This window comes from Mchenga conophoros, linkage group LG23 (genome assembly GCF_057382185.1).
Source record: "Mchenga conophoros isolate Kocher_MC1m ecotype Shallow Benthic linkage group LG23, M_conophoros_male_GT1.1, whole genome shotgun sequence".
NCBI lineage: Eukaryota > Metazoa > Chordata > Actinopteri > Cichliformes > Cichlidae > Mchenga > Mchenga conophoros.
In genome coordinates this window covers 9007059-9028845 of record NC_140547.1, presented here as the reverse complement: position 1 = coordinate 9028845, position 21787 = coordinate 9007059, and the positions used below count along the sequence as shown (strand labels likewise).

Genomic DNA, 21787 nt, shown 5'->3' with positions numbered 1-21787 from the left:
ATATGTGGCATCTGTTTGTCTTCCTTAGTCCACTGATAGTTTCAGGTCTCCTCTTACCAGTAGCATCTCTCCCAACACTGACGGTGTTAATGTAACTGCAGTGGAAGACCGGTGACCCTCTCAGGATGAGGTCCTTTAGGCTTGAGTAGTAAGGTACGTTTGGTGAAAGTGTTGCTTTATACCACCCATAGGATGTACTCAAAACAGTGGACACTGACAGTTTGGAACTTTGTGATGATGCTATGCTGTTCTTTTCGCCTAGTATAATGTTCTTGTAACACATGTATAAATTTTTGTCTTTGGCTGTGATGTGATGCTGAATTGTCAGAAGATTTAATATTTGCATGCATGCTCCGACAGAGCCTTTTGTGAATGGATGAGATTTTTTGAAAACATTTTTCAAACTTTTTGTTTTTGTTTTGTACAGGTTTTTGTGCAAGTGTTTTGTGCTTAATTTCATAAACACAATCATGTTCTTTGAATTCTGATGATAAACATGATTGTGTCTATTAAGACCTGGAACACACCTGTAACCTCATGGTGGAACAGGAGTTCCCTCCTGCATTTACCCTTTGTTACACATCCTTACATATGCTGCAAAACTTTGGCAAACTGCAGGCAATGCAGACAGTAGCCTGTTTTGCTACTGTTGCACTACATTGTCATGACATACATAAACGCTTCCATAAATCCATTTCAGTTGAAAACTACACAGAAACCTTTGTCGTCACTACAATGCATCGACCATCAGCATAAACCTTAAGACTAAAGTAGTTGTAGGATTGCTTACCAAATACTGTGTAGAGATCAGTGGTTTAGTCTTCTCCCTTGATAATGCAGGAGGATGAACAGCCTTGTCCCAACTGTATATATGTATGTAAACTATGTGTCTATATGTCTGTTTTCACTATAACCTGTGTCTATACAAGTAAATAAAATGGTTTATTAACTTATTTATGGCTTATGTTCTGGTTATTTAGTTGATAGTTCGCCCTTGTTTAACCTTATAATGTCAAGTGTATCACATTTAATACATAGGATTTTGAGACCTCTACATCATCAGTTTTTGTACCTGTAATAGCTAAATAAATTGCACAAAAATCTGGGATGTAGCAAATATACAAATAAAAATGTATATGTGCAAATTGATATTTTTATTATTATTATTTGCTAAAATGTTCAATTAGAGATACAAAAAAAAAATCTGTAAATTATTTCATGATTTAGTCTTTAACATCACTGAATTTAGGTTTTTATACACAAATTTGAGCCATCACACTGGACTTCCTTCAGAAGTCAGAAATTCTGTTCATGAATGCAAGTAAATAACTCATTTGGCATCTTATTTTGCAGAAATAAGTCAAACATGAAAGATAAGCATGGTGCATCGATAAAGACTGCATTTAAGTGCTCTGTGGCAGCCCTAGCCAATGAATGATTATAGCTTACATTTCATTCCAAAGTCACACATAATATACAATTCACAATATTTTTGACATTCACAGGATAACTTAAGCTCAGAGAATCATGCCTATCATCTGGGTGGCTTTTCAAGTGTTTAGCATGAATTGACTTGTCATTAAACATGACTGATGTTTGAAGTGTTTAAATAGATTGGTGGGTATTCTGGTGTAAGCGAAGAAGCAACAGGTTCCTCTGTGTTTTGTCTCTGTTGCTGATAGGTTCTATTTCCTTCCGAGCCGTGTTTCTTATTGTCCTGTGGAGATCTCCATGAAAGCCCAACGGCCTCCTCTGGCGGTAGTGTTACAGGAATAGGAGGTGGGGCAACTTGTGGTGGTTTGATGTCATGGCTCCTGTAGCGGGGAAGATCATACAACAAATCTGTAGCTCTTCTCTCATCTGGTGAAGCAGAGGGGAGATGTAATCGTGGCAGGGGTTTGATGTCTGGCTCAGACTTGCGATAATAAACACCGGTGTCAACTTGTGGACTGTGGTCATCAGCTGTAGGAGATACATCCCCACTGAAATCCACCGTGTCCCACATTTTTCTCTCTGATGACATGACTTTTAGGGCACTGAGGCCTTTTCTTTCCTTCCTATCAGAGAGCAAAAGAGGGCTTGGATTCTCATATGTGGTGTTGGGTGAGTTGTAAAGCCTGTGAAGAGCACCTCCGGATGCAGAAGAAGTACTATTGGCACTAATGGATGAGAATTTATGTGTTGGCTTTACATCTGATTTCCAACTGTCTTGCTTTATTTTAACGTCACTTTTGATGCTGGAGGAGTACAGCTGGGGAAGTTCTGGTTTTGCAGGTGAAGCCTGCTGTGGAGGTGTTGTATTCAGACCCGTCTTTAGTGCTGGTGTAGAGATTTTAGACAGATGATGACCAACACCAGTCCATTTTATCTCTGGTGGTATATCTGCATTTGCATTGTGTCTTTGTTCAGTCCTTCTCCTTACTTCATCCTCAAAGCTCAGACTGGATACTCTCTTTGGAGCAAGTGATGAATTTCTGTCCTTTTCACTTTCCTGTGCAACATTTACCATTTGGGTCTTGCCACTGGGGGAGAAAGAACTATCAGATAGCGATGAAGTTTTCATAATTGAACGCTTATAGATTGGAAAGTCAACATATGTCATGCCTGGAGGAGCTCTATTTTCTGTTATCTCATCTTCACTGCTGCTGCTGCTGGAAGAGGAATCAGAGGGTTTCACATGTTTGTTTTCAGGATTCAGAGAAGAGGAGTCTGGCAGCGGTGATGAGGGATATTTGGATGGTTGAGAACTCGGTGATGTGATTTCAAGGCGCTTTCTAAATCGGGAAAAACCAAGATTCATTGTGGCCCATCGTGACTGGAGCTCAGAGTTTATCTCTGGTGTTGTGCTGAAGTTGTCTTTTCGATTTTCCGTCAACTCATCTGTTATAACAACATACTTTTCTAATGTAATATTGGAATCTTTCTTTGAAATGTGAGGAAGCTTAAACAGTGTAGAAGTTGGAGAGCCTAAGTTGCTAGCCATTTTAACAGGCTGGTCTGTAGTCCGACCTTCACTCTCATCACTGCTGGAGGAGGACTTAGGTGAACGTGTCTTGATATCCAGATGCTTTTTGACATAGGGGATAGTGCTGAGGCCTATTTCAGGCAATCTTGAATCTGGTTTAATTGCAACTGGGCGGTTTCTTAAATCTTCCATCCCCTCCTCATCTGAGCTGCTTGATGTGTAAATAGGATCATGACGTTTGGTTTGAGATTGTTGAAACCCCGTTGAGCCCAAACTCTGCTTCTTTGTCTGGCCCCTTTTTTCATCTTCACTGTCACTACTTGAAGATGACTCAGAAGCTGATAATACTGATTTGATGTCTGCAGTATGATGAACATATTGGGTTTTTGTGTAAAGCAAATCAGTTTCTTGCCTTGGACTATATATATCTTCTTGCTCCTGTTTCTTTATGTGTTTCGTTGTTTCCTCCTCACTGTCACTGCTAGAAGATGTGTCAGAATCTACTGATGGTGCTTTGATATCTAGGCGGCGTTTAATGTGAGGAATGTGTAGAAGATCAATGTTAGGCCACTTTGCATTTGGATCGGGACTCTTTGTTTGAGATTCTCTGAATGGGCGGGGTGGAATGCCCAACTTTCCTGGAACCTGCTGCACTTTGTGGCCTGCTTCATCATCACTTTCACTACTAGAAGATGAACTAGAGGCTGATGAAGGTTCTTTGATATCTGAATCTTTCTTGATACTCCTGGGACGCTCAGGAGGAATGGCAGGCCTTCTTATGTCATGCTCACGACTGGCTTTTTGAGATGACCGATTTGGAAGAATTGGAATATGTACAGCTCCATGGTCTTGTTTCTTTACTGTTTCCTCCTCACTGTCACTGCTAGAAGATGTGTCCGAATCTACAGATGGTGCTTTGATATCTAGGCGCCGCTTAATGTGAGGAATGTGTAGAAGATCAATGGTAGGCCACTTTGCATTTGGATCAGGACTCTTTGTTTGAGATTCTTTGAATGGGCGGGGTGGAATGCCCAACTTTCCTGGACTCTGCTGCACTTTGTGGCCTGCTTCATCATCACTTTCACTACTAGAAGATGAACTAGAGGCTGATGAAGGTTCTTTGGCATCTGAATCTTTCTTGATACTCCTGGGATGCTCAGGAGGAATGGCAGGCCTTCGAATATTATCCTCTTGATTTATTTTTTGAGATGACCTGTTTGGAACAATTGGCATATATATACCTCCTTGCTCCTGTTTCTTTATGTGTTTCGTTGTTTCCTCCTCACTGTCACTGCTAGAAGATGTGTCAGATTCTTTTGATGGTGCTTTGATATCTAGGCGGCGTTTAATGTGAGGAATGTGTAGAAGATCAATGGTAGGCCACTTTGCATTTGGATCAGGACTCTTTGTTTGAGATTCTCTGAATGGGCGGGGTGGAATGCCCAACTTTCCTGGAACCTGCTGCACTTTGTGGCCTGCTTCATCATCACTTTCACTACTAGAAGATGAACTAGAGGCTGATGAAGGTTCTTTGATATCGGAATCTTTCTTGATACTCCTGGGACGCTCAGGAGGAATGGCAGGCCTTCGAATATTATCCTCTTGATTTATTTTTTGAGATGACCTGTTTGGAACAATTGGCATATATATACCTCCTTGCTCCTGTTTCTTTATGTGTTTCGTTGTTTCCTCCTCACTGTCACTGCTAGAAGATGTGTCAGATTCTTTTGATGGTGCTTTGATATCTAGGCGGCGTTTAATGTGAGGAATGTGTAGAAGATCAATGGTAGGCCACTTTGCATTTGGATCAGGACTCCTTGTTTGAGATTCTTTGAATGGGCGGGGTGGAATGCCCAACTTTCCTGGAACCTGCTGCACTTTGTGGCCTGCTTCATCATCACTTTCACTACTAGAAGATGAACTAGAGGCTGATGAAGGTTCTTTGAGATCTAAATCTTTCTTGATACTCCTGGGACACTCAGGAGGAATGGCAGGCCTTCGAATATTATCCTCTTGATTTATTTTTTGAGATGACCTGTTTGGAACAATTGGCATATATATACCTCCTTGCTCCTGTTTCTTTATGTGTTTCGTTGTTTCCTCCTCACTTTCACTGCTAGAAGTTGTGTCAGAACCTACTGCTACTGATGATGCTTTGATATCTAGGCGCCGCTTAATGTGAGGAATGTGTAGAAGATCAATGGTAGGCCACTTTGCATTTGGATCAGGACTCTTTGTTTGAGATTCTCTGAATGGGCGGGGTGGAATGCCCAACTTTCCTGGAACCTGCTGCACTTTGTGGCCTGCTTCATCATCACTTTCACTACTAGAAGATGAACTAGAGGCTGATGAAGGTTCTTTGATATCGGAATCTTTCTTGATACTCCTGGGACGCTCAGGAGGAATGGCAGGCCTTCGAATATTATCCTCTTGATTTATTTTTTGAGATGACCTGTTTGGAACAATTGGCATATATATACCTCCTTGCTCCTGTTTCTTTATGTGTTTCGTTGTTTCCTCCTCACTGTCACTGCTAGAAGATGTGTCAGATTCTTTTGATGGTGCTTTGATATCTAGGCGGCGTTTAATGTGAGGAATGTGTAGAAGATCAATGGTAGGCCACTTTGCATTTGGATCAGGACTCTTTGTTTGAGATTCTTTGAATGGGCGGGGTGGAATGCCCAACTTTCCTGGAACCTGCTGCACTTTGTGGCCTGCTTCATCATCACTTTCACTACTAGAAGATGAACTAGAGGCTGATGAAGGTTCTTTGAGATCTAAATCTTTCTTGATACTCCTGGGACGCTCAGGAGGAATGGCAGGCCTTCGAATATTATCCTCTTGATTTATTTTTTGAGATGACCTGTCTGGAACAATTGGCATATATATACCTCCTTGCTCCTGTTTCTTTATGTGTTTCGTTGTTTCCTCCTCACTGTCACTGCTAGAAGTTGTGTCAGAACCTACTGCTACTGATGATGCTTTGATATCTAGGCGGCGTTTAATGTGAGGAATGTGTAGAAGATCAATGGTAGGCCACTTTGCATTTGGATCAGGACTCTTTGTTTGAGATTCTTTGAATGGGCGGGGTGGAATGCCCAACTTTCCTGGAACCTGCTGCACTTTGTGGCCTGCTTCATCATCACTTTCACTACTAGAAGATGAACTAGAGGCTGATGAAGGTTCTTTGATATCGGAATCTTTCTTGATACTCCTGGGACGCTCAGGAGGAATGGCAGGCCTTCGAATATTATCCTCTTGATTTATTTTTTGAGATGACCCGTTTGGAACAATTGGCATATATATACCTCCTTGCTCCTGTTTCTTTATGTGTTTCGTTGTTTCCTCCTCACTGTCACTGCTAGAAGATGTGTCAGATTCTTTTGATGGTGCTTTGATATCTAGGCGGCGTTTAATGTGAGGAATGTGTAGAAGATCAATGGTAGGCCACTTTGCATTTGGATCAGGACTCTTTGTTTGAGATTCTTTGAATGGGCGGGGTGGAATGCCCAACTTTCCTGGAACCTGCTGCACTTTGTGGCCTGCTTCATCATCACTTTCACTACTAGAAGATGAACTAGAGGCTGATGAAGGTTCTTTGAGATCTAAATCTTTCTTGATACTCCTGGGACGCTCAGGAGGAATGGCAGGCCTTCGAATATTATCCTCTTGATTTATTTTTTGAGATGACCTGTCTGGAACAATTGGCATATATATACCTCCTTGCTCCTGTTTCTTTATGTGTTTCGTTGTTTCCTCCTCACTGTCACTGCTAGAAGTTGTGTCAGAACCTACTGCTACTGATGATGCTTTGATATCTAGGCGGCGTTTAATGTGAGGAATGTGTAGAAGATCAATGGTAGGCCACTTTGCATTTGGATCAGGACTCTTTGTTTGAGATTCTTTGAATGGGCGGGGTGGAATGCCCAACTTTCCTGGAACCTGCTGCACTTTGTGGCCTGCTTCATCATCACTTTCACTACTAGAAGATGAACTAGAGGCTGATGAAGGTTCTTTGATATCGGAATCTTTCTTGATACTCCTGGGACGCTCAGGAGGAATGGCAGGCCTTCGAATATTATCCTCTTGATTTATTTTTTGAGATGACCCGTTTGGAACAATTGGCATATATATACCTCCTTGCTCCTGTTTCTTTATGTGTTTCGTTGTTTCCTCCTCACTGTCACTGCTAGAAGATGTGTCAGATTCTTTTGATGGTGCTTTGATATCTAGGCGGCGTTTAATGTGAGGAATGTGTAGAAGATCAATGGTAGGCCACTTTGCATTTGGATCAGGACTCTTTGTTTGAGATTCTTTGAATGGGCGGGGTGGAATGCCCAACTTTCCTGGAACCTGCTGCACTTTGTGGCCTGCTTCATCATCACTTTCACTACTAGAAGATGAACTAGAGGCTGATGAAGGTTCTTTGAGATCTAAATCTTTCTTGATACTCCTGGGACGCTCAGGAGGAATGGCAGGCCTTCGAATATTATCCTCTTGATTTATTTTTTGAGATGACCTATTTGGAACAATTGGCATATATATACCTCCTTGCTCCTGTTTCTTTATGTGTTTCGTTGTTTCCTCCTCACTGTCACTGCTAGAAGTTGTGTCAGAACCTACTGCTACTGATGATGCTTTGATATCTAGGCGCCGCTTAATGCGAGGAATGTGTAGAAGATCAATGGTAGGCCACTTTGCATTTGGATCAGGACTCTTTGTTTGAGATTCTTTGAATGGGCGGGGTGGAATGCCCAACTTTCCTGGAACCTGCTGCACTTTGTGGCCTGCTTCATCATCACTTTCACTACTAGAAGATGAACTAGAGGCTGATGAAGGTTCTTTGAGATCTAAATCTTTCTTGATACTCCTGGGACGCTCAGGAGGAATGGCAGGCCTTCGAATATTATCCTCTTGATTTATTTTTTGAGATGACCTATTTGGAACAATTGGCATATATATACCTCCTTGCTCCTGTTTCTTTATGTGTTTCGTTGTTTCCTCCTCACTGTCACTGCTAGAAGTTGTGTCAGAACCTACTGCTACTGATGATGCTTTGATATCTAGGCGCCGCTTAATGCGAGGAATGTGTAGAAGATCAATGGTAGGCCACTTTGCATTTGGATCAGGACTCTTTGTTTGAGATTCTTTGAATGGGCGGGGTGGAATGCCCAACTTTCCTGGACTCTGCTGCCCTTTGTGGCCTGCTTCATCATCACTTTCACTACTAGAAGATGAACTAGAGGCTGATGAAGGTTCTTTGAGATCTAAATCTTTCTTGATACTCCTGGGACGCTCAGGAGGAATGGCAGGCCTTCGAATATTATCCTCTTGATTTATTTTTTGAGATGACCTATTTGGAACAATTGGCATATATATACCTCCTTGCTCCTGTTTCTTTATGTGTTTCGTTGTTTCCTCCTCACTGTCACTGCTAGAAGTTGTGTCAGAACCTACTGCTACTGATGATGCTTTGATATCTAGGCGCCGCTTAATGCGAGGAATGTGTAGAAGATCAATGGTAGGCCACTTTGCATTTGGATCAGGACTCTTTGTTTGAGATTCTTTGAATGGGCGGGGTGGAATGCCCAACTTTCCTGGACTCTGCTGCCCTTTGTGGCCTGCTTCATCATCACTTTCACTACTAGAAGATGAACTAGAGGCTGATGAAGGTTCTTTGATATCTGAATCTTTCCTCATGCTTCTGGAAGATGAATTTGACTCCGGTAATGGAGCAGTGATGTGTGAATGCTCTTTGATTTGGCTTTTTCTGTCTATACTTGAGTGTACTTTGGAATCTGCTTCACTGTCACTGCTGGAAGAGGATGAATCTCTTATAGATAGTGAAGGTGCTTTGGCATCCAGATTCTTACTCTGACTGGTATCCGAATAGACATCATGCCACTTTGTCCGCGGCTTTGGTTTAACTTTCACTGTGCTATCTTTATCAATTTCTAGCTTAACTGTGTGCTGGTCTGGCTCCTTATCACTGTCACTGGAATCGGAGGAAAACGAGTGCTCTGGTTTCACTGCAGGCTTGATTTGCTGGTCAGAGTTGGCTTTGTAAAGTGTAGACTCATCCTCACTGCTGTTTGAGCTGGAACTGGACACAGAATCCCGCTTGTGTTTTTTGGAAGGGGTTGCCACAGTAAGTTTTGACTTATTAGAAGAACCAATTATACTGCCTGACCTGGGAGATGGACTTTGAACAGAATCACTAAATTCAAATAGTTCTTCATTCTCCTCTAAATAACCAGGGTCTGTTGTGTGTGGTGACCATGGCTCAGAGGTAAATCCAGGCATTTTACTTTTGCCTTCTAGTGATCTTTGTGGCACCTCTTCTTTTGTAAGTATTGAGAAATCAGTTTTCTGTTGAAAAGGGTCCTTTGTCACCTTAGGAGCCTTAGGCATTGTGTGGTGCTCTTTGAATTCTTTTTCAGATAGTGAAGAATCAGAGTTTGAAGAAGATAGGCTTCTCTTTTCCTCTAGTTCAACAGGATCTGGGATGGGTTCAAACTCCATGTTGTGCCTATGTCCAGCAGTAGTGTGATCTCTGCCATCATTTAGTCTACCCTCTGAATTGCTCTGATGTGAGCTACTTTCATTTCCTGAATCTTCAGGAGTATGTTTAATATTCTGAGCCTCACTAACTTCACAATCAATCACTACATCATTATTGATGCTTTCCGGATTGCCACTGACTACAGTATCATAGTACTGTACGTTGCCATGTTCTCTGTAGTCTACAGTGGTAAATGTGACTCTCCTTTCCCTGTGATGTCCTGTCCTTTCTAGTTCCTCTCCAGTGGAAAAGGCCTCATTGTCATATTGTGTTTGTTCTACAGAGACTGCAGAGTTAGTTTCACGGGACCGTGTATTGATGTTCTTTTCGGTGACTCTTTTCCAAAGAGCATCAATACACGGTCTTGCAAGGACTCCAAGGATAAAGGCAATTAGAAATGTGATGAAAATAGATAGACACACAGCCAGTGCCAAGTCAGACTGAGTAACTGCTCCAGCTCCTGGACTTGTCCCATTACGTACACTCTTTGTGGGGCCTGCTTGGATTATGTATTGGCTGGTTTCAGACAAACTTCTAGGTTTTCTTCTTGCACCACCTATTTTACTGATTTGGAGGTTAAAAACAGACACAACCTGTTTTTCTTTAGACACACACACATACAGTCCCGTGTCACTCTCTGTGATGTCACTGATGAGCAGACCACCATCAGACTGGTTCACAGACATTTGACCATTGGGCGTCCACCACACTGAGTCTGGAAAAGATCACATTGATATGCAGTATTATCAGTTTAAATTGCTAAATATGCATTAAACATTTTTGCATCATTTTGATGTATTACCTTCTGCTGAACAGGACAGCAGTATCTCAGAGCCCCTGTGGACTGTCACATCCTGATGGAGCTCTGGGATGTTACCAGTACTGAGGCAGTTCAGTTCATCATCCTGCAGCTGAAGCAGATCTCTGCCTGAGAGGGTGGATGGAGAAGCACACATGATGCTCCAGACCTGCAGGCCTCTGTTGCTGTCAAAGGCTATCCGCCGTCTTAGACTGTGCATCCTGCAGTCACACTGCCACCTGTTTCCAAGCAGCCTAACTTCTGTTCCAATGTTTTGCAGGGTGAGGTACATTAAAGGATGGATGCTGGTCAACATGTTGAAGCTCAGATCTAGGACCTTTGAGGGCAATATAATATTTATGATGAGTTTGACTGGCAAAACAAATTGCAATTTAGATATTGACATTATCAGTTAGTTAGAGTAGGCATCAAGGTTTTAAGTCTAGCTTTTGAACAGATATCTGAAAAACAATCACCTGTATTTACACAAAAAGGCCCCAAAATACAAAAACAAACAACAACAACAACAACAAATGGTCTTACTTTGAGCTGTGGTAAATCCTGAAACATCTGTGGATGGAGACTTGTGATGAGGTTATGTTGTAAGTGTAACTCTTTCAGTTGCTGAAGATGGCTAAGTTCTCCCAGTCGTAGAGTTGAGATCCTGTTGAAAGAGAGTTGCAGAACCTCCAAGGATTCAATACCCTCCAGCCCTGAATGACAGAAAATCAGAGTTGCATTTAGAGATTACTGGGTAGCTCCCATAGACAGCAAGACATGTATTCTGTATTCCAGATTTTCAGTAATAACAACAAGTTTGTCTGGCTCTTGTCCTCTCTGTCAATTTGCTTGCAGGTCTGCCATATTAACACGGCTGACATTATATAATGTGAAACATAAGCCTCAATCAGTGTGGAGCTCATCAATGAAAAACAAAATCAAATTGTTTTGTTTTCACAATGAATAGTGTTACAATATGTCTATTTTTGGCCATTTTCTGCTGGCTCCTCCTTTTCAGTAGAGACAATCTCCCTGAGACTGCTGTGCTGAGGAAAAGCACTGTGGATCTGTGCTTCATTAGAGAGGCACTGGTTTTGTGATCTGAATACCAAATAGAACAGGGTCTATGATTGTCAACAGAGCTCTTGCTAAGTAAATAGGCGGTCTATACATTCCATTAGAAGACTTATAGTGAATGGTTTCCTTTGAAACACTCACATGTTCAACCAAGGAGAAAGAGGAGAAACATGACAATGCCCAGGAAAAGTGGCATTGTGTGATTCACAACATTCCATAATTTCATTGTACATGTATAATGACACTAAAGGGCTGTTCTGTTGTATTCTATTTCCACCTTTTTAGGGAAATGTCGATTAACAACTGTGACTGGTTGGAGGCTGTACAGGGGAACTACGTGAGGTGGTTTATTTCTGCCTGGAGCAAAGTACTAAAGATAAAGCATATCAGTGGGGTGGTTTGTTTAAATGAAAAGAACAGTAACTGACATGCATAAATCTCACAGATTTATTACACTATGGACTTTGAGGTAAACCCTCCTGAACATGGTGGCAAGGTAGACCAATCTTTCCAGTGTGACTCATGGACATTTCTCAATGACATTCCATGAGGAAATTAAAGGTGTGCCTTTAAGGAGTGTGCAACTTTACCATTATATATTATTACCTAATATTAAAGATAACAATAAGTTATGGCCCAATTAACTAGTGTGAACAAATTGTCTCATAATCTGGAAGTCTGGAATCTGGAAGTCAAAACACTTTTAGATGTTTACAAGAGACTTGCACGACTAGTTCCATACTGAAGGTTAAATTTAATATGTCAGTTTTTCTACCACCTGTTTATGTTCCACCCAAGATAACAGTCAGCCATAGTCATGTAACCAACCTCAAAATGTACTGGGTGTGGTTTATGAATACTATGTAATATTGTTATATCGCTGCAATTTGCAAGACCAGTATGTTAGGATGGGTTGCTACTCATGTTGGCTGAGAATTGTGCTGATATTAACTAGACGTTAATATCAGCACAAAGATTTTGTGATTGTAGTTTGCAGGATTATTAAATTCTGCAGTATGTGCAAGTTCAACAGAATTGTAAAGTACAGTAAGTATATTTACTAAAGCACTGTAATGAAGAACAGTTTTCAGGTAGTTTTACTTTTGCTTGAGTCAACCTTCTTCTCTTTATACTTAGATTTCATTACATTTTTGTGGGAAATGTTACACTTGTAGTGGATTGTTATAAACAAATGGTTGACACATTAAAGGAAAATCTTTAACCTTTGATCCTACTGTAAAACGAAAAGTGGCTTCTTACTCTGGGAGACGTATTTTGCTTACATGGTTTGATTCCCCTTACTAGGAAGGTTTTCTCAAGAGAGTGATGTCTTTCAGGATGATAATATCAACAAAAAATGTGCATTATGGATGCAAAATGACACATGAATATAAAATGGATGTTAACTAAACTAATCACCAAACAATTCTGGAGCAACAGTGTTAGAAAGCATGCGCTGCTATCATCATTTGGACACCAAATGATATGATGGATTTAAAAGTAATGATTTTTCATCCTTCCAATAGACACCTGTCGAATCAATGCTAAACACGTATATTTTTTTCCCTTACTAAGAAGCTGCCTTGAGTTTTACAGCAAAAATTAGCTACAAACTTAAACTGCTGCTAATGTTATGCACGATCTATTCGTGCTAATTTGTACTTTTTATCATTTTTTTCCAGTTCTTTCTTATTACAGCAGTTTAAATATTTTCCCTTGCATGAGATGAAAGTTTGATGAAAATTCACCAGAAAACACAATTCTTCTATAGAAGATGAGTGTTGTTGAAGCACCGGGAAATACTGCACTGCATATATAATGCTAAGTGATATTGAAATCTTTTAAAACACCTGCAGATTCACCTGACAGTGAAATTACTTTTAAATGAAATTAATTACATTTTTCAGGTTTTCAGTTAGTGCTGACTGGTAGCAGTTTTTATCCGTGTGAAAATGTGTATGTTTATGTGCTTTGACAGTGTTTTATTTATTAGTTTACAACCATATAACACTGACTCACCCTCTGGGAGTTGGCGTAGCTGATTCATCTCAACAGAGAGCAGCTGCAGGGTGGGGGCCCAAGATACACATTTCCGTCTGGTCCAAGGTCTTGAGCGATATTTATCTGTACGATGTTGACCACCGAGGTTTCTTCCAGTGCACAGGGACAAACGTGTGATACTGTTGTTTCCCAGCCACACACTCCTGAGGTTATAATGTGGCTGGTGAAATGTTACAGATTTGAGGAGGTTATGAGAAAAGTCCAGCTCCGTGACAGAGTCCTGGATGTGCTGGGGCACCGAGGAAAGGCCAGCTGAGGAACAGTTCAACAGGAAAGCACTCTGACAGGTGCAGGACTGCAGACATGCAGGTGAGGAAGAGGAGCAGAGAAGCGAAGACACAAGGACTAACACAGCGGCCAAAAAAGGCCCCTGCAGTGCTGCCATCACAAGCTGCCCTGAGAGTACAGATTGTCACATTGCACTTAGAAATAAATTAAAAAGGAAGAACTATTTTTGCTTCACAGATAGGTTTAAATTAGCATTCACGGCAATAAAAATGAAGCTATTACATGAACATGAGGTCTACGTTATAATAGGTGATGAGCCCAACCTAAACACTATGCAATCTGAATATGTAAGTTTATTTTTTTGAAAGACAACCTAATGGACACACATCTAAAAGTATTTATATATTTACCCATAAAAGGTTTTTCTCTTTTTCAAAAACCTCGGGTTACGCTCATCACCAGTGATGGGTTAAAAAAGGTTAAATATAAAAGTAAACACACAGTAAATGAACTGAAGACTCACCTGTGCATCCACTCTTTGCCAAACTGACATGAAACCTTGTGACTCTTCACACCCGGAGAGCTTTACTTCAGCTGTCTCAAGCAAGTTCTGATCGAAGTCTGAGGTGTATTTTGCTGCGTCTAGCTTAACACGTCCCTGCCCAAAGAAGCTGCTCTGCGATTCATACAATCATTTACACATCTGGTTAATGTCTTACTGTCACAGTCTTACTGTGATGGTGTAAGTTTATGGCGAAGACCAAACCTTCATACTTTGCATTCTATTAGACAATAAAGCGCTATAATGAGGCGCAGTACGCTTTTATGGTTTTAAATGACCGTGGGCGCATTTACTGAAACAATGATAACACTTTTCACATAGCAACACATTTCTTTATTGAAACAAACATGCCAATGAAACGTTGGACAAATTTCCAAATAAGGCTGGTCGCAATATATTTATTTCTTCGGTTTTTCTTCGATCAAATAAGCTGTTCTTTCATGACAGGCATGAAGTCTGTGCTCTGAGAACAACTATTGACGTTAACATCAGTAATCGTTAACATCAGTTGACAACAGACAAGACAATCCAAAGCAAAGTCAAATATTATATATTATATTGCACAAAATTCAAACAACCCCATATAGGTTGCACCCACAGTAGCTGATGAAATAAAATTCTCAACATTTGCATTAATCTGTAGCAGAATGTAGTGCACACTGTTTTTTCAATATTGTATTCTTCTGTTGTTAAAAAAGCTTTTGCAACAAAATTAAAATATTACACATATATCTAATGATATATAGTCCCTTGTATATCCATTGGCACGTGCATGATAAACAGCCCGAGATATGCAGAAAGAAACCTACTCTGCATCACTGGATGGCTTAAAATGTATCATGTATAACAATTTATCATTAACTCTGTGCATTGCATTACCTGCAAATTTTACATACATCATTACAGTCATGTAGTGTCTTCCACATGTCAGCTAATATGACAGAAAATATCACACAGCTGCCCGGAATAATGAAACGGCAAATGGGATCTTAGACAAACCCCATATAGGGTTTTTATATTATTAATACTGGATGGCAAGCCAAAAAAATAAATATTGTATCTGCTCATTACTGCTAAAGGGGAGTGAAAACAATAATAATACCAATAAAGCATACATGAGACACTACATGTATAAAGGCTAATTTACACTATCTCAAAAACTGACATAGATTTAACTCTGTCTTTGCAGAGGATTGAAGGAAGAACTATTTAAAGTTTACATTTTTTGATCTTGTTTAGCGCCATCTTGTGCCAGTACAGAACACGACATCACCGGGTTGGTTGGTTGCTAGGGGTGCAACAATACTCGTATCGATATTGAACCATTCGGTACGCATATGTATCGAACAATACAAAATTTTTAATTTATTTTATCAACTTTCCTTCTGACGATGCTGTCTGTGTTGAGCGCTCAGTGGATCTGCGCTCGACAGTGCAGCCTAGGTGGAGTAGTCGAACGCAGATTCACTGAGCGCAGGGCAAGCTAGAGAGACTGAAGTTAAGCTCTCGTTGCAACATGGCAAATTGAACCTCCCCCACCCTCATTCAGATCTGGCGTTTGGAACTATTTTGGTTCTCATGTGACGTATGACCCTGAAGGTAAGCGCGTCATGGACTAAAGTAAAACAGTATGTCGGATGTGCCACGCAATGCTCAATTACATTGGTGGGAACTAGTGCGTTAGCGCAGTTTGCTCGTTAACGTGTTGGCCGTCCAGCCCCACGCACGGGGCGATCCGCGGTAGCTCGTTAACGGAGATTTGCCGTGTTGTGGCGTTAACGTCAGTTCAACAAGATTAACGCTGACAGCACTAGTGGGAACACAACGAATATGACTGCACATTTACGCCGACATCATCCTAGTGCAAAGACAAGTGGAAGCAGACAAAAACAACAAGCACGCATGCTACAAACTTTACTCGAGTCATTTAGACAGCCGTTAGCACATGATTCTCCTTATGGGGACCTGATATGTTTAATATGCTGCTGAGAATATAGCCCAGAAGAAGCGTATAGTATAGCTTTTATTTTGGAAAGAGCCATTTCCCTGTAATAAACTCTCTTTTCCAAAGATGAGTGATTCCTCAATCAGATAGATGTATTTTTTTTACTTTGTTGTTTCAGCAACATTAAATTTAAAAACTGTACTTTTGAGTTAAAATATATATTTATAATTTTAATAAATGACAAATTAAAAAGGCATGAACATTTTTTTTGTATCGCAAAAATATCGAACCGTGATACCAAAGTATCGAACCGAACCGTGAATTTTGTGTATCGTTGCACCCCTATTGGTTGCAGCTTATAGACTTACATTAGCTTATGTTAGCTAACTAGTAACCAGTAACTCAGGTGAGAATAAGGACACTAAAATTAAAAAGCAGTCCAAGGGTATCACTTTTGTGCTGTCCCTGGCTGCAACAATAAATTTTATCAAAAAAAACAAAAACAAAGCTATATTCAGTTTCACTTTCTGTCTCTTAAGCAGTAAGTGGTTCCCTTGTTGTTTGGCTAGCTGCATTGAAACAGTAAAATCCTCCTGTTAGGCACAGTAGGTGACCAACACTCGTTTACAAAGGTTTATAAAGCACTTTATGAATGAGGACTGTGTGGAGGAGACCCTGTTTGAGTCAGGTGACAGGTGGTTCACCAGACCGACACACTGCTGTCCGATACCACACCGTTTCTTCAGTAGGTGAGTGTACCTAGAAGCACAATCAGCTGGCAAAACAGATGTTTGCAAGATGCAATCAGCACTATTTATGCAATAAAATAGTCTCTTTTCCTATGCACATCCAAACAGTTTACAACACAACATACATAAAAACATACATAAATTTTATTGCATAAATTTGATCGCAGGTTGTGGCCTTTAACTGATTGCGCTGCTAGGTACATCTGGCCAGACGAGGAAAAAAACCTGAGTTTCTAACACCAGCTTGTTGGTCTGGTAAAACAACCTGTTACTTGACTCAAACAAGCTCTCCTCCACTCAGTGCTCATTTAGAAAGTGCTTTACGAACCCAAAAATTACAGATAACAGGTGGATTTTCCTGTTTCAATGCAGCTAGCCAATTAACGAAGAACCAATTACTGCTTTAGAGACAAAAAGTGAAATTGATCAGCATTTCCTTGGTTTTTTTTAACATAAAATGCATCATTGCAGCCAGGGGCAATAAAAAAGTGATCCCCTTTGATCCCTGCTTTTTTTGGTTTTAGTGTCCTTATTATCACCTGAGTTACTGGTTCTGTGATTAGTTAGCTAACATAAACTAATAAAATGCCCTGGTGATGTCATGTTCTATACTGGCACCAGATGGCGTTAAACATTTTCAAAAAATGTAAACTTGAAACATTTATTTCTTAAATCCAGCTTCCCAGAGAGAGTTAAATCTAGTTTTTGAGAGTAGGGCTCCATAGTGTACATTAGCCTTTGTACGTGTAGTGTTTCATGTCCTACTATATAGAAGTAACATAGACTGATATCATCTCAAGTTGGCAAATCTGCAGAAAAACAAAATACTACAGTTTTTATCTTTGGCCAAGTGGCAAAAATAATAAGAAACACAGAATTTGACACATGACCCACAGAGATATTATGCCCAAGCCATTATGAATGTCCTATATATTAGAGCTCCACACTATCAAAAATAAATTTGAAAGTGGTTTATCTGAATTCAGTGTGGACTGATTGAGATGCAATAGCAGATTCCAGTCCTAGTGAGCCTTCTTACATGGGTTATCTAAAGTCTGGCAGCCCATGTTGGTAAATTTCACCCGCACACGGAACAGAGTTCCATCTTCACACATGCAGAGCTTGTACCTCTCCTGACCTTCATTGAAATACAGATCTCCTGCAGAGTTAGGAAAACGCGTGGCATTGAACATGACCGATCCATTGAGCACGATGCTGTTCTCCTGCGAAGACAAATCATCATTACTCATCGATCTTCTGGCCCTTTACTCGATCGGCTTTATTGTAGGAAAAATTCCATACTCACAGCCCTGAGCTCAATGTTTCCACCCATTTTGAACTCGATTGTCCGACCCATGATGTTGACCCCTTCGTTACCACGAATGATGGCAGAGTCTCCTTTAATGTTCAGGTCAGATGCTGCATTACTGGTGATCTAAAAGTCACAGAGAGAATATGAAGTTTAGAATATAATGTTATGAACAGCAACACAAGACTGTTAACAAAAAAGTTAAAAAATAAAATCAAATAAAAACGAAAGACATTTTTAACGAATATTTTTTCCTCCACTTATTAAATGTGATGCAGCATGGCTGCAAATATCTCTTAAGGCTACTGTATTTCCACTAAGCAGTTTATTAGGCAGTATAATGTGAAAATAAATAGCACACTATGTGCACACTCTGTGCTGGGCCTTTTCCAGCTAGCCTGGATGAGGAGGGAACCCCCCGCTCAGCGCAGCCACATGTGCCTGAGGTGTGACCTGGGCAGTTAGCCAGTGAAATTTGCTTCCTCTGTGATGCTGGCAACTTTTCCATTTTTGGCTTGTGGCAATACAATTGTGTTCATTCTGGTCAACTGACAGTTTCTTGTAGATCTAGTGGCATTTTTATCAAAAGTTTAATCATTTACAAAAGTGTACACAAAAGTTTATTGTTACTAAATTTAACAAATATGCATCTTTTGACATCTTCAAGTTAAAAATTCATAGAAAATAAAGAAATATAAATTAAATCTTTTTTGCATGTTATTCTAGAAGTTTAGAAAGTTTAGGAAAAAAGTAAAAAAATAAATTTTTCTAGCTTTAGCTGTGTTTTTGGAACCTGCGTCACAAATATGTCGCAAACATATTTGTTTGTGATTATTTATTCTGAATCTTTTGAAAGGCACCACTGCTTGGAATTCAGCTCTGTTACGAATTTTCTTGAAACTTTGTTTAGCAGCTTTGCACACCTGTTTTTTCTGTCAGGTTCTCTCAGCCTCTGATAAACTGGAGTCATGGTGAACTGTAAACTTTATATCCCTCCATAGACTTTCTAGATTTTCAGATTTAAATATATTTCTTTAGAATAGTCCAGTTTTGTTTAAACTTTCACATGATGTGGCATCTATGAATGTTTAGATCTGAAGTAGATTTGTGAAAACAACTTTCACAAGGTTAAAAGATGAATTCATAACTGAGCCTTTCTTCTGTTTACACTGATGAAGTTCAGCATCTTCATGGGGACTTTTCCATGTTCTGTAAATATGCTGTTTTGCTTTACCTTTATGGATTATTAGCTAATGTTTGGTACAGGTTATAAAACACTGACAGGACTAATGAAATACTTTGTTATTGCACCCATCAGTGAGTTACTGGAAACCGTACACACCCTTTCTGTGGAAGCTTTTTTAACGCTGAGGACTTTGACTCCTTTGGGCAAATGAAACTCGTGGTTTTCAAAGTCAGTGCTGAAGAATGTGGTCTGGGTCCGAGGGTCTGTGAAGGATATGCCGACATCACTGACGATTGAGGTCTTGTCCTTTTCTACGCTCAGCTTTGTAGTGCCTTGCTGGAAGACTACCTGTAGCAACACATGTTAAATAAAAGAGGAGAGTTTTTAATGTGTGCGCATTATGGGCTTTTCTTGTCTTTTTATCGATACTCAGCTTTTACTAAACTCTGTAACACACTCTGTATTGCTCACCGGGTTGTTGTTACCAACAATGACCAGATCCTGGTCTTTACGGCCTCCTACTGTGCTCTTGTGCAGCGGGTGGACAATACCCATGTCTGCTTTCTGTTTGAAGCGCAGCAGGCCACTCTCATGGAACTCCATACTGTCGCAGCCATTCGGACCGATGCGGATCACTGTCCATATAACCAATGTGATCTGTGAGGCGACAGCATGCACAAAATATACAGATCACACACTAAAAAAAAGCAACACACAGACAAATACACTGATGTTTTAGGTACTCACAATTAAATTAATTAAGGCGAGGAGGAAGAGGATGATAATGATGCACACAGCCATGTTTCCTTTGCGTCCTCTTAGCCCTGTCTTATGAAGACGCTCTTCCTCTATGGGTACATAGCCTGCTTTGAAATTACTGTTGTGCTCCTTGTTGATAGTACGGCGTTCTATGGCTTTTTCTCGCATGGACTTCTTCACTGGCCCATTGGAGCTTTCCTAGAAGCCAGAAAACAAACTCTGAGGTCTAATGCTTACAGTCTTAATAACAAGTAATAACAGATAATAAAACCTGTAATCTATGGTGTAACTGTCCCACATTTACCACGTAACTCTACTGAATTACTTGAAGTACCTACTGTTTCTAAACGTAGACACTTAAAATGTAGTTATAGCAAGAAATGGTAGTAACAATTAGAGAAACGAATTATACTGTAAGAACTTATAAATAAGAAGACCTATGAGTACCTATGAGTATTTTAACGGAGAAAGAAATGAAAGTTACATGCATGCATTTTTAAATTAATTAACACCTTCATGTTGTTTTAATGGAAAGTAAAGACAACCTTTTCTCTTTTTACAATGTAATTACACAGTTGTTAGGGTGTATTTGAGAGTATCCACTCATAGGCCTAATTTTATAGCTTTAGAGCACATATTGATTATTGAGATTGGTTTACCCAGAATCTCACGTTTACGCACCAACTGTTGTATTATCTCGACTTTCTTTTCTTTTTGAATCGCCTCTACTTTCTTTTTAGCTTTAAATTAAAGTTTTTAGTTCCTCCCTGTTTTCAATGTCCTCTCTGCATCTGTTAAATACCTGCGACAGCCTGTCGCTGGCCATAACTAAAAATAAACTGTACTCATTTTGGCAGCAAAATGGAAATAAACTGCTCTCCGCTGTATCAATATTACACAGCTATAGTTTTATTCTCTTCATAGTGTTGTAATAAATTCGCTGTCAAACAGCAGGTCTAGTAAAAGAATAAGATTTTTATTTATTTCCATATGACGCTTTCGCTACCCATAGCAGAGGCCACTAATGTTTTCTGTTACACTGATATTCCGATAGAGCCCAGACAAAAGCCCAGTATGCTTTAAAAAAAAAAAAATTAATCCAGTTTATATTGTGTATTATTTAGAAACATATATATAAGTGTTCCGTTAACTAAATGCAAAAAAGGCGGAGAAAAACGCAAGAATAACAACAAATACGGAACATAACGGACCTGTTCAGACGCCATGTTGACCCTCCCTCTTCTGCTTGCTGAGAGTTCGGAGCAAACCACTTTTCACAGATAAAGGGGACAGTACTCCATAATGATTATGTTTTTAGTTGTGGACTGAATGGTAGTTGAATATGACTTGACTATAGAAAACAAATACATACACAATAAATATAAAAAACAGATAAATAAAAAAAAATCTATCAAAATTTTTTTGATGACATTGAAAAATGGCATATTCCAAACTCAGCCAGCCAATGACAGAAAAATCCTAAAATAGAAGAAACGGTCCATTCATATTTTCCACAGGTGAACTGTCAGCAGCGGACACGATTCTTAAATAATAATAATAATAATAATAATGATAATAATAATGA

The 21787-nt window shown here is 39.9% G+C and overlaps 2 protein-coding genes across 2 annotated transcripts; both read right to left on the bottom strand.

The window, feature by feature from the left end:
- Nucleotides 1–1143: 1143 nt before the first annotated feature.
- On the bottom strand, nt 1144–14307 carry lrrc66 (leucine rich repeat containing 66). Its single transcript, XM_085265255.1, has 5 exons — nt 14216–14307; nt 13423–13860; nt 10870–11039; nt 10330–10663; nt 1144–10242 (listed from the first exon to the last, which is right to left on the bottom strand). Exons 2-5 carry the CDS (start codon nt 13847–13849, stop codon nt 1580–1582), a joined length of 9594 nt encoding a protein of 3197 aa, XP_085121381.1. The 5' UTR covers nt 13850–13860; nt 14216–14307; the 3' UTR covers nt 1144–1579.
- A 257-nt stretch (nt 14308–14564) lies between these two features.
- sgcb (sarcoglycan, beta (dystrophin-associated glycoprotein)) lies at nt 14565–21443 on the bottom strand. Its single transcript, XM_085264748.1, has 6 exons — nt 21414–21443; nt 20191–20400; nt 19915–20100; nt 19600–19791; nt 18255–18383; nt 14565–18171 (listed from the first exon to the last, which is right to left on the bottom strand). The coding sequence occupies exons 1-6, from the start codon at nt 21426–21428 to the stop codon at nt 17971–17973; spliced, it is 933 nt and encodes a 310-aa protein (XP_085120874.1). The 5' UTR covers nt 21429–21443; the 3' UTR covers nt 14565–17970.
- Between the last annotated feature and the right edge of the window lie 344 nt (nt 21444–21787).